Genomic DNA, 12,132 nt, shown 5'->3' with positions numbered 1-12,132 from the left:
CAATGATCATATAAAAAAATAATTAAGTTACATAACGAATTAATATTTCATATTTATTCTAATTAGATTTCTTTTATAAATTAAAAACATTTGTTTACATGAAAATATATTTTTATCTGAACTTAATATGTTCAAGAATATAAAAGTAATGTATATACAAAAAATATAACCTAAGACCATAACCATGATGAAAACCTATGATTTTGTTTGTTTGAACGATTATCTAATAATAATACAAAAAAAAATAACTTGTTATAATATAATTATAATATTTGTTAAGTATGACTGACGTAAAGTATATAAAACTCGTCGCAAATGCAGATTTCGTGCAAATTAAAATGTTTGCAAGCAATTCATAATATAATGAAGTGACTAAGGAAAACCGAATCAATTAATTTCTTTGTTTCCTCTCTTCCAGTTTTGTTCACAGACAGACGAAGGTCGCTATTCTAATTAATCGACTTAAAGACGTGATCATTATTTGAGCTTCACTTCATTTATACTGACTGTTCTTTTCTATACCTTAATCATCGCGTGTAACATGCAAATAAACAAAAAAAGTATATACAATAAAATAAGAGTTTGATTAATTCATAACTTATTCAATTATATAAATATAGCAATATTCAAGTTGAAAATAAACTTTTTTCTTTATACAGTCAAGTCTGTTTTAATAAGTTTATGTATATCAGTTTTAAACTAACTAATTAGTCCAGTTTCAAATAGTCACGGATATTGGGGAAATATTTGATAAATAAAATAATATATAAATTAGTAACAATTTTCAATATTTTATTTCAAGAAGTTTTTAAAGTAATAGTTTTTATTAATTTATATAAAGGTTTATAATATTATATTGTGATTTAAAGTATCTATTTTTAAAACAGAAGCATTTTACAATTAGTTACAAAAAGGTGAAAAAGAAAAAATAATGATGACGGTCATTTAATTGCAAGGTTAATCGTTGTGAAAACACTTGATATAATTATGGACGTGTCTATTATTTTTATACTGATGTCATGTTCATTTTTATTGAATTATATATGATTCATATCAATTTGTTTATTGATAAATTACAATTTTTAATTAAGGAAAAATTTTCATCACATTTTTTTCATGTTATTTTAGACAAAATTTATTAATTTATTGGTTCTAATTTTCCTTTGCACTCTCTAGATTGAAAAGTAAATAATGTAATAAATCGATTTAATGTAACTAAAATTATAAATAAATTTTTATACAAAAATGTAATAAAATATTGAAATTCATATGTATTATTGAAATATGTATGAGGTTTGCCACAAATGAGTTTGGTATCAGTCCGATCTAATTACTTATAATATTAGTGGATGGAAATCTAGTGCGGAAATGATACAGAAAAATGTACGGTATTTGATGACTACTCTCCATACATCACCCATTATTATAATTATTATACGCCATGTAATTTCATAATTAAATATAAATTACAATAATAATTTAGAGAGTCTCCACGCCGCTGCTGAGATAATTACTGTACATTTCCTAGTCAATGTGAATTTCTGTTTATATCCAGACGTTACATATATTTTTAAGAAAAAAAAGATGTTAATAGAAAGTGGTTGGATTTTTCCTTGTTTATTAATAATTTGAAAGTGAAATTAATATTATTAATTAATAATAACAATAGGTGTTGGAGAAAACAATACTGTTTGAAGATATTTAGTCAATTATATAATATCTAGAAAGAAAAACAATAGATGGCGTCGTAATCATGTACCGCGCTCTTCCTATGTTCTTTCGGTAAATTGTTTGGAAACTTTTGTTGAGTATCGAACAAATATAAAGAACAATGTACAATCATACCTTAATTAACGTTACTTCTTATATCGATATAACGATTTCCGCAATTTTTAGCCTCATTTAACAAAAAAAAATATTAAAAGTTAAGGTAAACTGACAATCATCCGATAAAATATAGCCATAAGTTGTACTAGAAGAATAAAATTAATAGCTTTTGAAAATGTTGATGTTAGAAATTTATTGTATGCAAAAGATCTTAGTTTTTCTCGATAATTTAGAAAACATTCTTCTTGTTGTGTTCAATCATTAAGGGTGCATTCTAGAGCAATCACAGATAAGAACATAAGATCCAGAATAGGCAGTACTATCAAGGGCAGTCTCCGATTGAAATGTTCCTTCATATTTTCCGCAAAATAGCAGTGACCTGAAGCGGAGTTTCTTATCAAAACCGTGCCTCACTCCATAAACTCCCACACCCCTTTTATTGCTGAGTTAATGTAAACATTCTTAGTTATAAAATTAAGGGAATAACAACTAAATACTCCATAATTTTCCATAACATGATTTGCTAATTCTGTTCATTTTTCTTTATTTGTTTGCTCCAGTTTCATTACTTGTTAACAGTAAACATCAAAATTGATCGGTTCCTTGAATGCAGTACTTAGACACAATACCTTTTTAACCCCACCAAATTGATAGCATGATCTTTTATGATGCAAATCAGCTTTCGATCAGTATTCGTCAAGCTTGGATCATTATCGTTTTGGATTTATATTATTGAAAAAAAATGACGATTTCATTGCTTTTGAGATGAATATTGCAAACATTGATTCGTTGTATTAAGTGAATCTGAGGATTGAAAAAGACCTCTTTATGGTTCTCAGCAGCTTTTACGCAATTGGCTTCTAAATGAAGTATTGATATGTATAAAGTATGAAGAGGAAGAGGAAGACGATCTAAATATTATCAAGACACGTTGGATCTCAAATGCAAATATTGACTAAATGACATTTTACCAGTAGATAAAACTAAGAAAGTCGTTCGTCGCTTTAGGCTATAAAAAAAAGTTGTATTATTAAATTTATGGTTAATGTATTATTATAATTTCGAACTATTAGGTATTTACATCTATTTTATTATATTTATTCTAATATTCTCACTATAGAATCGAATTAAAGTGTTATTAAATGACAATTATGTTATACATTTTTTTAATAACAATATTTTTCTATTTATATGCTTATTACACTTCGTGCAGCTTTTTTCTTTAATTTTCCTCACGATTTATTTTTTGTAACATCAAAATAAAGGTAATTAAATTGCATCTTTTCGAATTTTGCATCTTGTTTTGACATACAGAAAAATAATTATTCGATTGAGATTTGAAGGAACCTAAAAACTTGTAATTTGTTTTTGTTGTTGTTTTGGGTCCCCTACTCTTTGACCATGCAGTCGGTATAAATAATAGACGCCGAAAATATAATTGCATAAGAAGTGCATAGCTCAGCAGCACCATTACAATAATCCAAAATGTTTAAAACAGCTTTAGTATTTGCCGCGTTCTGCGCCCTGGTCATCGCCGATGATCATTACACCACCAAACACGACAACATTGACGTCAATGAGTTTCTCTCCAACAAAAGGTTGGTGAAGAATGCCATCAACTGCTTGTTGGATCGTGGAAACTGCACACCAGAAATTACCGAATTGAAGAGTAAGTAGACTTAAATATACTAAATTATACTATTTCCTAATGAAATGCAGTGAGTTGTTATTTGGGAAGATTGCGGGTGTGTTTCACAATAGGCCTATTACATACACAACACACGTTATATTTCAATTATCGACACTTGATAACTTATCAATTTTGTTGTGGATCTCAATTTAAAATTTTTCTTTTGTGGAGCCCACAAATTCATTAATTTTGTAATTCTAAATCTAAATACTATGTTTTCTTCAATTTTCAGAGGTTATTGATGATGCTTTGAAGACCGATTGCAGCAAGTGCAGCGAAAAGCAAAAGGCTAACACCAAGATTGTGCTCCGTCACATGTACGAAAATGAACAAGAAGCTTTCAAAGAACTTGAAGCCAAATACGACAAGGATGGAGTCTACAGGAACAAATACCGTGAAGAAGCCAAGAAGGAAGGAGTCAACATTTAAATAACTCGTTCACTTCCTAAATTGATATATTTCTATATTGTTATTATTAATGTTTTTATATCTTTTCCTTACTCTTTCTTTTCTAGTTTCATTAAAACGTAAAAAAAAACTTTATATAATAAAAGTCTCTTTTTTGAATATCTTTTGACTTACATTAATTTTATTTGTTCCTGCTATATTAGTTTTCAACTAAATACATACTTTCAAAATAGATCAAATTATTGAATTATTGGACAAAGGAATCATCCTATTCGATGTAGGAATCCGTTCATTAGGTTGTGTTTCAACAAGCATTTTAACATGCATGGTATTTGCAATCAGAATTCTAAGATTTCGGTGAATCTTTTGGTTTCATATTCGTACACATATGATGTACACTACGCACGCCTTACTTGTTAAAATCTAACGATATTTCATGTCAAATTTCAAGAAGGTCGGTATGATTGGATAGGAGAAAATGCAAGTTTAGTGATGTAAGGTCGGTAGAAATTCCACCACCAATACAGCAATAAATTTGTTTTGCCATTCTCTCGAGTTTCGACGTCTACTCAAGCCTATGCAATTTTTTTCAGCAATTCTAAATTGCATATGAAATGAATGCAATATCTCTTGTGACTATTTCCAAGTGGTTTCAAAGATTTCAGACCGGACATTTTTCTGTGGAGAACGAACCTCGTGAAGGTCACCCAAAATCTTCGACCGATGATACAAATGTAGCCCTGGTGGAGGAAAAAATTCTTTAGATAAATCGTAACAGGTGATGAATCTTGATTCTATAAGTATGACCCGGAAACCAAGCAGTAGTCCATGGTATGGAGCGCAGAAGATGCAAATCACTCCAGCAAAAGGAAGACAAGAAAAATCAGCAACAAAATTACTTTTAATTTTTCAGAACAAAAGTGGTAGCTGCTATCTCACTGGAAACTGGTCAGACGGTAACTGCTAAGTAGTATACAGAATCTTATTTACCATAAGTATTCAAAGATTAGTTTTGAAACCAGAAAAAAGTGGTGCTTCGTCGCTACTTTTTACATCACGATCATCAATCATTATTAATGAAATTCACACAATACCTTATTTAACCGACGTAGCGTCTTGTGATTTCTTGGTGTTTCCGAAAATTAAAAAAAAATAAAGGAGAGACTCTTCAGTTCCAATGAATGCATTTAATGTAATACTTGAAAATCTCCAAAAAGCCGATTTTGAGGAATTTTTTTGAAATGTGGCTCTACTGACTTAAGAAATATATTGAAATAAATGGAAATTATGTAGACAAATTACAAAAGGATGAAAATTAAAAGTATTAAAATAAAATTGTTTTTATTTTGCTTTTCCCATCCAATTTAGCGAACTTTTGTTAGATCCCTTGTATATAACTCTATTGACAGTAACGATATTTAATATAGAATGAAAAGGTGTGGATGCATTTTTGACTGCATCCAGTTTCATTATAGAAATATATGATATCAGTTTTTTTTTTCATTCACATTATTATTAGTGTGGTGCATACTGGATATTAGAAGTACTGATTTTCCCCGTTTTGGTACTTGGGAAATCAAAGTTATTCCACTTTCAAATCCAAATATTGATGGCATATTTGCTATAGAAATAATAATTGTTTAGAAAATTATTATTTCTGGAATTTCTGGCCATTCAAAGAGTTACAAATACACAAAGACACGAATATAGTACAAATGGAAATTGTTTCTTAAATACTAATATTCTATAGTACTTTAGTTGAGAATATACCTAAAGAATAAAATCTTTCAAACTTAAAATAACGTTAAAATTAATTTAAAAAATTATTTCATACTATCAAGTATTTCAAGTAATTTTTTTATATATTTTCTAACATTCTCACAACAGAATCTAATTAAATTACTACGAAGATACAACTACAATATAACTTTTTCGTTGTAAAATAAAATATAATGTTATTGTGTTATTGTTGATTAATAGCACTACTTTTCTAAATAATAATAATATTTATTGCATCAGTCGTACAAAAAAAACATATACAGAAATAAAAAGAACAAAATAAATATATAAAATTTCAAAAAAGTTAACTGATATATAGGGCTATTAACCATAGGCCTTTTTGTCCTATATTTATATATTAAACAATTTTTATTTAGAATCAAATTACTATCTATTAAATAATATTTTTGTGAACTTCTAATTGTGTAAGTGTATATAATTTCCTGTAGATTATTTATGTTCATTGTGATTCATTTTTGTAACATCAAATTAAACTGCATATTTTCGTGTCTTGCATCTTGTTTTGATACACAGAAAACGAATTATTCGTATGAGATTCGAAGGAACCGAAAAACTTGCAAGTTGTTCTTGTTTTTAATCCCCTACTCTTTGACCAAGCAGCCGGTATAAATAATCGGCACCGAAAATTGAACTGCATAAGAAGTGCATAGCTCAGCAGCACCATTAAAATAATCCAAAATGTTTAAGGCAGCTTTAGTATTCGCCGCGTTCTGCGCTCTGGTTATTGCCGATGATCATTACACCACCAAGCATGACAATATCGACGTCAATGAGTTTCTCTCCAACAAAAGGTTGGTGAAGAATGCCATCAAATGTCTGTTGGATCGTGGAAACTGCACCCCAGAAATTAACGATTTGAAGAGTAAGTAGATAGTTTTTATTAGTACCTAATAATTTCAATTTATATTTAAATTATATCATAAAATCCAACAGATTTCTATAAACTCCAACATTTTGAAAAATTATATTTAATTTTATAATTCTCTTAGTTTATTCAAACTTACAAGAAAAAAAAATAAAACCTCAAAGAAAACTATATTTACTTATATATCTTCCCTATTACATAATATTAAAGTTTGACTTAACAATTTGGGATATGGAGTTGACGGGCTCACGTGTCAAAACGCCTACTGGATACAAAGAACTAGTTATATTTTAATTAACGACACTTGAAAACTTAGACGAAAATTTTTCTTGTGATCCCAATTTCAAATTTTATGGAGCCCTCATTAAGTTAAATTGCGTGGGGCCCAAATATTTATTAACTATTCTCACATACATCCACTTGCTACGCCACTTCATTTGATTAATACCGATCACATTCTAAATCTAAAAACTATGTATTATTTTCAATTTTCAGAGGTTATTGATGATGCTCTGAAGACCGATTGCAGCAAGTGCAGCGAAAAGCAAAAGGCTAACGCTAAAGTTGTGCTCCGCCACTTGTTCGAAAATGAGCCAGAAGCTTTCAAAGAACTTGAGGCCAAATATGATAAGGATGGAATCTACAGGAACAAATACCGTGAGGAAGCCAAGAAGGAAGGAGTCAACCTTTAAGTAACTCGTTTACTTCCTTAATTGATTACTTCGATATGTTGTCATTAATACTTTTTTTTGTATCTATCTCTTACTCTTTTTTTGTTTTGTTTCTAGTTTTAAATAGTTTATGAACAACTCTTGTTGCATTAAAACATAAAAAAAAGTTTATAAAATAAAAGTTTTTTTTTTAATTTGTTGCCTTACGTTAATTTTAATTACCATACATTATTAATTTTCAGCAGCTACAAAGAACATACAATTATATCAATTATTTGACAAAAAGTGTATCAGGAATCATGATATACATGTATACATATTTACCAGTTATCCTAATCTCAAATATGTGAAATGAACGTAAATTTAATTTTATTTCAAATATTTGTCTAAAAAAATCATATTCAATATACACTAATGTAGGAAACTTGAACTGTTACAAAAATATCAATATATATAAAACTAACGAATATTTTTTATCATTATTTGTAAACCGTGTAAAAGAAGGAAATTATCGTGTAAAACGAGTTTAATGAAAAATTACGTAACAAACATAACATAAGAAATTCACTAATTTGATTTGTATTGTCAATTCATAGCATTTCATTCGATCAATAAAAATGCTACAATTATTGTTTTTTCCTTTTAAATGATTGACTAACTAAATAATAATGCTCACATATATAATTTGAGAAAAGTGTTAAAATAAAACATTATATATAATCTTAATTAATAGTGTATACAAAAACACAAGAATATAGTTCAAATGGCGATAGTTTTCTAAATGTACTTTAGTTGAAAACATGCCTGAAGAATACAAACTTTTATATTCAAAATAATGCTAAATTAAATTAATAAGATTTCTTTTATATAATTTTCTATAAATAAAATATAAAATCAACAATATAAAAGAAAACTGTGACAAAATTTATTATTTTATCGGAGATAAAATTTGAGATTTGACTCGAAGATAATAATTTAGCTACCGAAGTAAAACAAAAGTCGCACATGCCTGTTTTAAGCCATATATGAAAGTGATACAAACATTTGAATTGGAATACATTTAAGTTTAAACGATCAAATATAGCAAATTCTATTAACTATTATTACACTGAATTAACATAATTATTTCAAAGATTTTGATGATTCATATTATATATGGTAACCACAAGATTATAAGATACACATATTTTGCTAATTCATTAATTTCAATTCAATGCAGACATTTGAAACAATAACGAAAATGCGTTTCAATGTGAAGTTATTACTATTTGTATGTTATCCATATAATATTTAATGGCATACTAGATTCTAATTGCAATTAGTACCAGAAAAAGCGTTTGAATCTATACATTATTCATATAGCATATACTATCATAAATTTAATGTAAGTTCATATCTTCGATCACTTGTTTACATATATTTTCCATAACAGTAATAGTTCAAAACAAAAACTAAAATTGTTGCATATTTATGCATTTCGGTGCCACAATTAAAGTACTACAAGGTAGAATAATAATTACACAATACATAAATAACTTCTTGACATGTTAACATTAATAAATTTTGAATTAATTAAGAAGTATTTACAACTTGAATTATACAACAATCGAGTGGTTCCGGCAATAGCTCGAACTATTTGAGACCGGACTAATCGAAGACTTTTAAACTACCCAAAAAGAAACCTGACAGTATAAAAGAAAAATAACAATAATTTACGTATAAAGAAGATACTGTGATTATAAAATGTTCAAACCGGACTATAGTTAATTTTTATTAGTTATTTTTTTTACAATTCATTTTGCTCGTTAACGAAATGCTCGTTATGCGAGGTGTTCGTTAAGCGAGATTCCACTGTACCTTATAATCGAACAGTTTGTACTTAAAATAACTAATTTTGACATTGGATATTCCAACATGTATAAATGATTCATTTAATTGCATGTGCCAAAGTACAATAATACAATTAGGTCTATTAATACCAACACGCGTTTGTAAAAATAAGATACATGAGTGGTTTTAAATATAAGAAAATATATATAACAAAAATGTTTTATTGGTTAACGTCGCAATTCCTATGTAATAAAGAATATTTTCATAATATTTAAAAAAAAACCTGTTTTTAGTAAATGAACTTCTATACAAATATTCAATTTATCTGTTATTAAAAAAAGATAAACTTTTGTGTAAATGAAAATTAAAGCTTTTCCATTCATTTATTGCAAATATTTTGTAAACTTATTATCTTCGAAATATTTCATAATAATCTCAGATTAATATTAAATTGCAAAAAAAAAACTTAAATTATAAAAAAATAGTTATTAAAGACAACTTCTAAAAAATTATCAATTTAACAATTATTTTCACTAAAATTATTTTTAAATTAGTAAAACTCGCATAATCCGGGTAATTGATCTGCCAATATCCTATATTGTTTGAATCCGGACTAATAGAGGAATCAAATACATATAAAAATAAAATTCACACAAAGAGACTTTATTGTATAAAGGAAATATCCAAATATTTACTTCTATATATGTTTCTAACTATGTAGCTTATAACATAATAAATTTTAAGAAATTATTTTTGGCCATAACATTCATGGTTTTTGTTAAGATAATTTTATGAAGAAATTCGTTATTTTATGTATTATTATTTTTTTTAATACTAAACATATTTGTTTGTATTACATATTACACCGAAGGTTACCATGGTGTTAGTAAAATTTTGTGTTTTGTTTATAAGGTCAAACAAGCGAATACATCTGGAAGGCATGTAAAGTTCATGAAACAAATTTGACTGGTGAATAACAATAATACGTAATTACATGAGTCGAAGCAATATACAATTACTATAAGTAAGGTTACGATAATAACAAAAAAATAACTATACTTCCTGGAGTATGTAAAGTAATTATTAAATAAACTTTAACCAAAATATCATGTTGTATATTGCTGATGAGTATTTCATGTTTTTTTTGTAGGAAATAATAATTTATTTATACAAAAGAAACACAATATCCAATTGACGTGAATCTCCTAATTCAATATTTTAATTATATATACAATTTTTGTTTTTTTATGTATGCATTTTAGTGAAAAGTGAATAGATATTATTTAGAATAGTCAGAGTGTGACGACTAAAAATTAATCTTTTATATGCATTTTTGATGATGTAATCAGTAAGCGTGGATATCTAGCAATTAAAAAAAACTCTTCTCATACTCTTGTTATAATTTTTGAATGCACAACAAGTAAATCATTGATTTTATCAAATTTAAAATCAGTTATCTCTCGGTTTTTTTGATACCTTTGACACTTGTAACGGACACTTTATACGGACATTTTATTCTCTCTAATGGTTGCTGTTGGTCAGAGTTTTCATCAAGTGCAGAGTAGTTGTCTTGTTTTTATAGTTATATAATAAAATATAACATATTTAAAAACAAATATATATGATACGTTTTTGCTACTTATCACTAGATTGCCGAAAATTCAATAAATACTGGTCACCTGCTTGTGTACAGTGGACAAAAATAGATTAATTAATATTATGAAATAACAGTTAGATCAAAAGATACGGAATAGATCCATTTTTATGTAATTATATTAAAAGTTTTTCAGTTAAATTGAGTGAAATAGACAAAAAAAAATCCAATAAATTAAATAAATTGGAAAAAAACAGGAGATATCTTTTTATTTTGTAGAAAACCAATATATATGATAAAGTTTGAAGTTTGTACTTTGTTCCTAAACTAATAATTGCATATTGGGAGGAAAGAAGTTATGGCCATTAGACCTGTATAAGATAATATGTATATAGTAAATTATGTTTATTACTATATAATATAATACATTCTCTTCTTTAAAATATTAATAATACATATAAGTTAATAATTTTAATAGAAGACCCAATAAATTGTCCTTACTAAATTAAATTTGAAAATATTTGTATATTATAAATTCAGAAAATGACAGATCGAAATATATTTCCTTTGGGTCTGTTATTATTGAAGTATGCAGAACTTTCATCGATGAACATTATTCGAAAATAACTACATTTATAAATTAATAAATACCTCGTATAGTACGGCTTCTGCAAGTCTGGATTTACTATAGTCCGGTTTTAAAATTTCAAATCAAACTAAATTTTAATAGTGCAAAATAAAAATAAAATACAAACTTATTTCTTATATCGTTTTTTTATACGGTCGTCTCCTTTTGTGCGGTTTATTTCTATCTTTAGTCCCTCGAATAGTTTGATTTCAAACAGCCCGAAATATTAGTATAATGATCGTTTAATTCTTTTTTGTGCAGCTAATTTCTATTTTATTTAGAGATATTAGCTGACACGATTATCCGGACTATGCGAGGTATTGCTCAATTCTATTCTTGCGTACTTAGTCTATCAAATTTTCAAATTGTTGTTTCATTCTATAGTGATTCATAAGTAAATAAAACTAAGCAAACCATTATATAAAAACTATATATAAAAAAAAGAAGAAATTACGTGTATTCAAAGAGCAAACATGATTTTCCAATAAAACTATTTTAATTCCAATAATTGTTAAACTAAGTTAATATTTTTACAACTAAAAAACATAAGACATATGAGAATGAATAATAACAAATTTCGTTTGAAATAAATAAAAATCTGTTAATACTAGGAATTTAAATTAGCAAAAAATATATAAATTAGGCTGAAAAAAGCTTTTAAATAATATAAAATTTTCGATTTACAAAATAATGATAATAAATACATACATTTCATAAGATGTTGCAATTGGGAGATTCTAATTTACTTTTCCAATAAAAAGGACACTATAATTGTTATTGAATTATTTAAACGAATTATTTTAAGAATGAGAAAATTTA

The 12,132-nt window shown here is 26.9% G+C and overlaps 3 protein-coding genes across 3 annotated transcripts in view; 2 read left to right on the top strand and 1 right to left on the bottom strand.

Annotated features, from left to right (window-relative positions):
* Positions 1 to 3,955, top strand: part of LOC108564957 (ejaculatory bulb-specific protein 3-like) — a 24,323-nt gene extending 20,368 nt beyond the window's left edge. The window contains exons 2-3 of the mRNA XM_017924166.1: positions 3,326 to 3,496; positions 3,750 to 3,955. Of these exons, the coding sequence (XP_017779655.1) occupies positions 3,326 to 3,496; positions 3,750 to 3,946 (368 nt within the window). The 3' untranslated portion in view covers positions 3,947 to 3,955. The remainder of the gene's footprint in view (positions 1 to 3,325; positions 3,497 to 3,749) is intronic.
* LOC108564955 (ejaculatory bulb-specific protein 3-like) overlaps positions 1 to 12,132 on the bottom strand; it is a 23,706-nt gene extending 11,574 nt beyond the window's left edge. The window contains exon 1 of the mRNA XM_017924162.1: positions 12,022 to 12,132. The gene's annotated coding sequence lies outside the window, so the exon portion shown is untranslated. The remainder of the gene's footprint in view (positions 1 to 12,021) is intronic.
* LOC108564958 (ejaculatory bulb-specific protein 3-like) lies at positions 6,374 to 7,313 on the top strand. Its single transcript, XM_017924167.1, has 2 exons — positions 6,374 to 6,587; positions 7,086 to 7,313. Exons 1-2 carry the CDS (start codon positions 6,404 to 6,406, stop codon positions 7,280 to 7,282), a joined length of 381 nt encoding a protein of 126 aa, XP_017779656.1. The 5' UTR covers positions 6,374 to 6,403; the 3' UTR covers positions 7,283 to 7,313.

Source organism: Nicrophorus vespilloides, unplaced genomic scaffold (genome assembly GCF_001412225.1).
Source record: "Nicrophorus vespilloides isolate i.1.1-1 unplaced genomic scaffold, Nicve_v1.0, whole genome shotgun sequence".
NCBI classification, from domain to species: Eukaryota; Metazoa; Arthropoda; class Insecta; order Coleoptera; family Silphidae; genus Nicrophorus; species Nicrophorus vespilloides.
The sequence above is the reverse complement of the archived record's forward strand: the minus strand, read 5'-3'. Positions and strand labels throughout refer to the sequence as shown.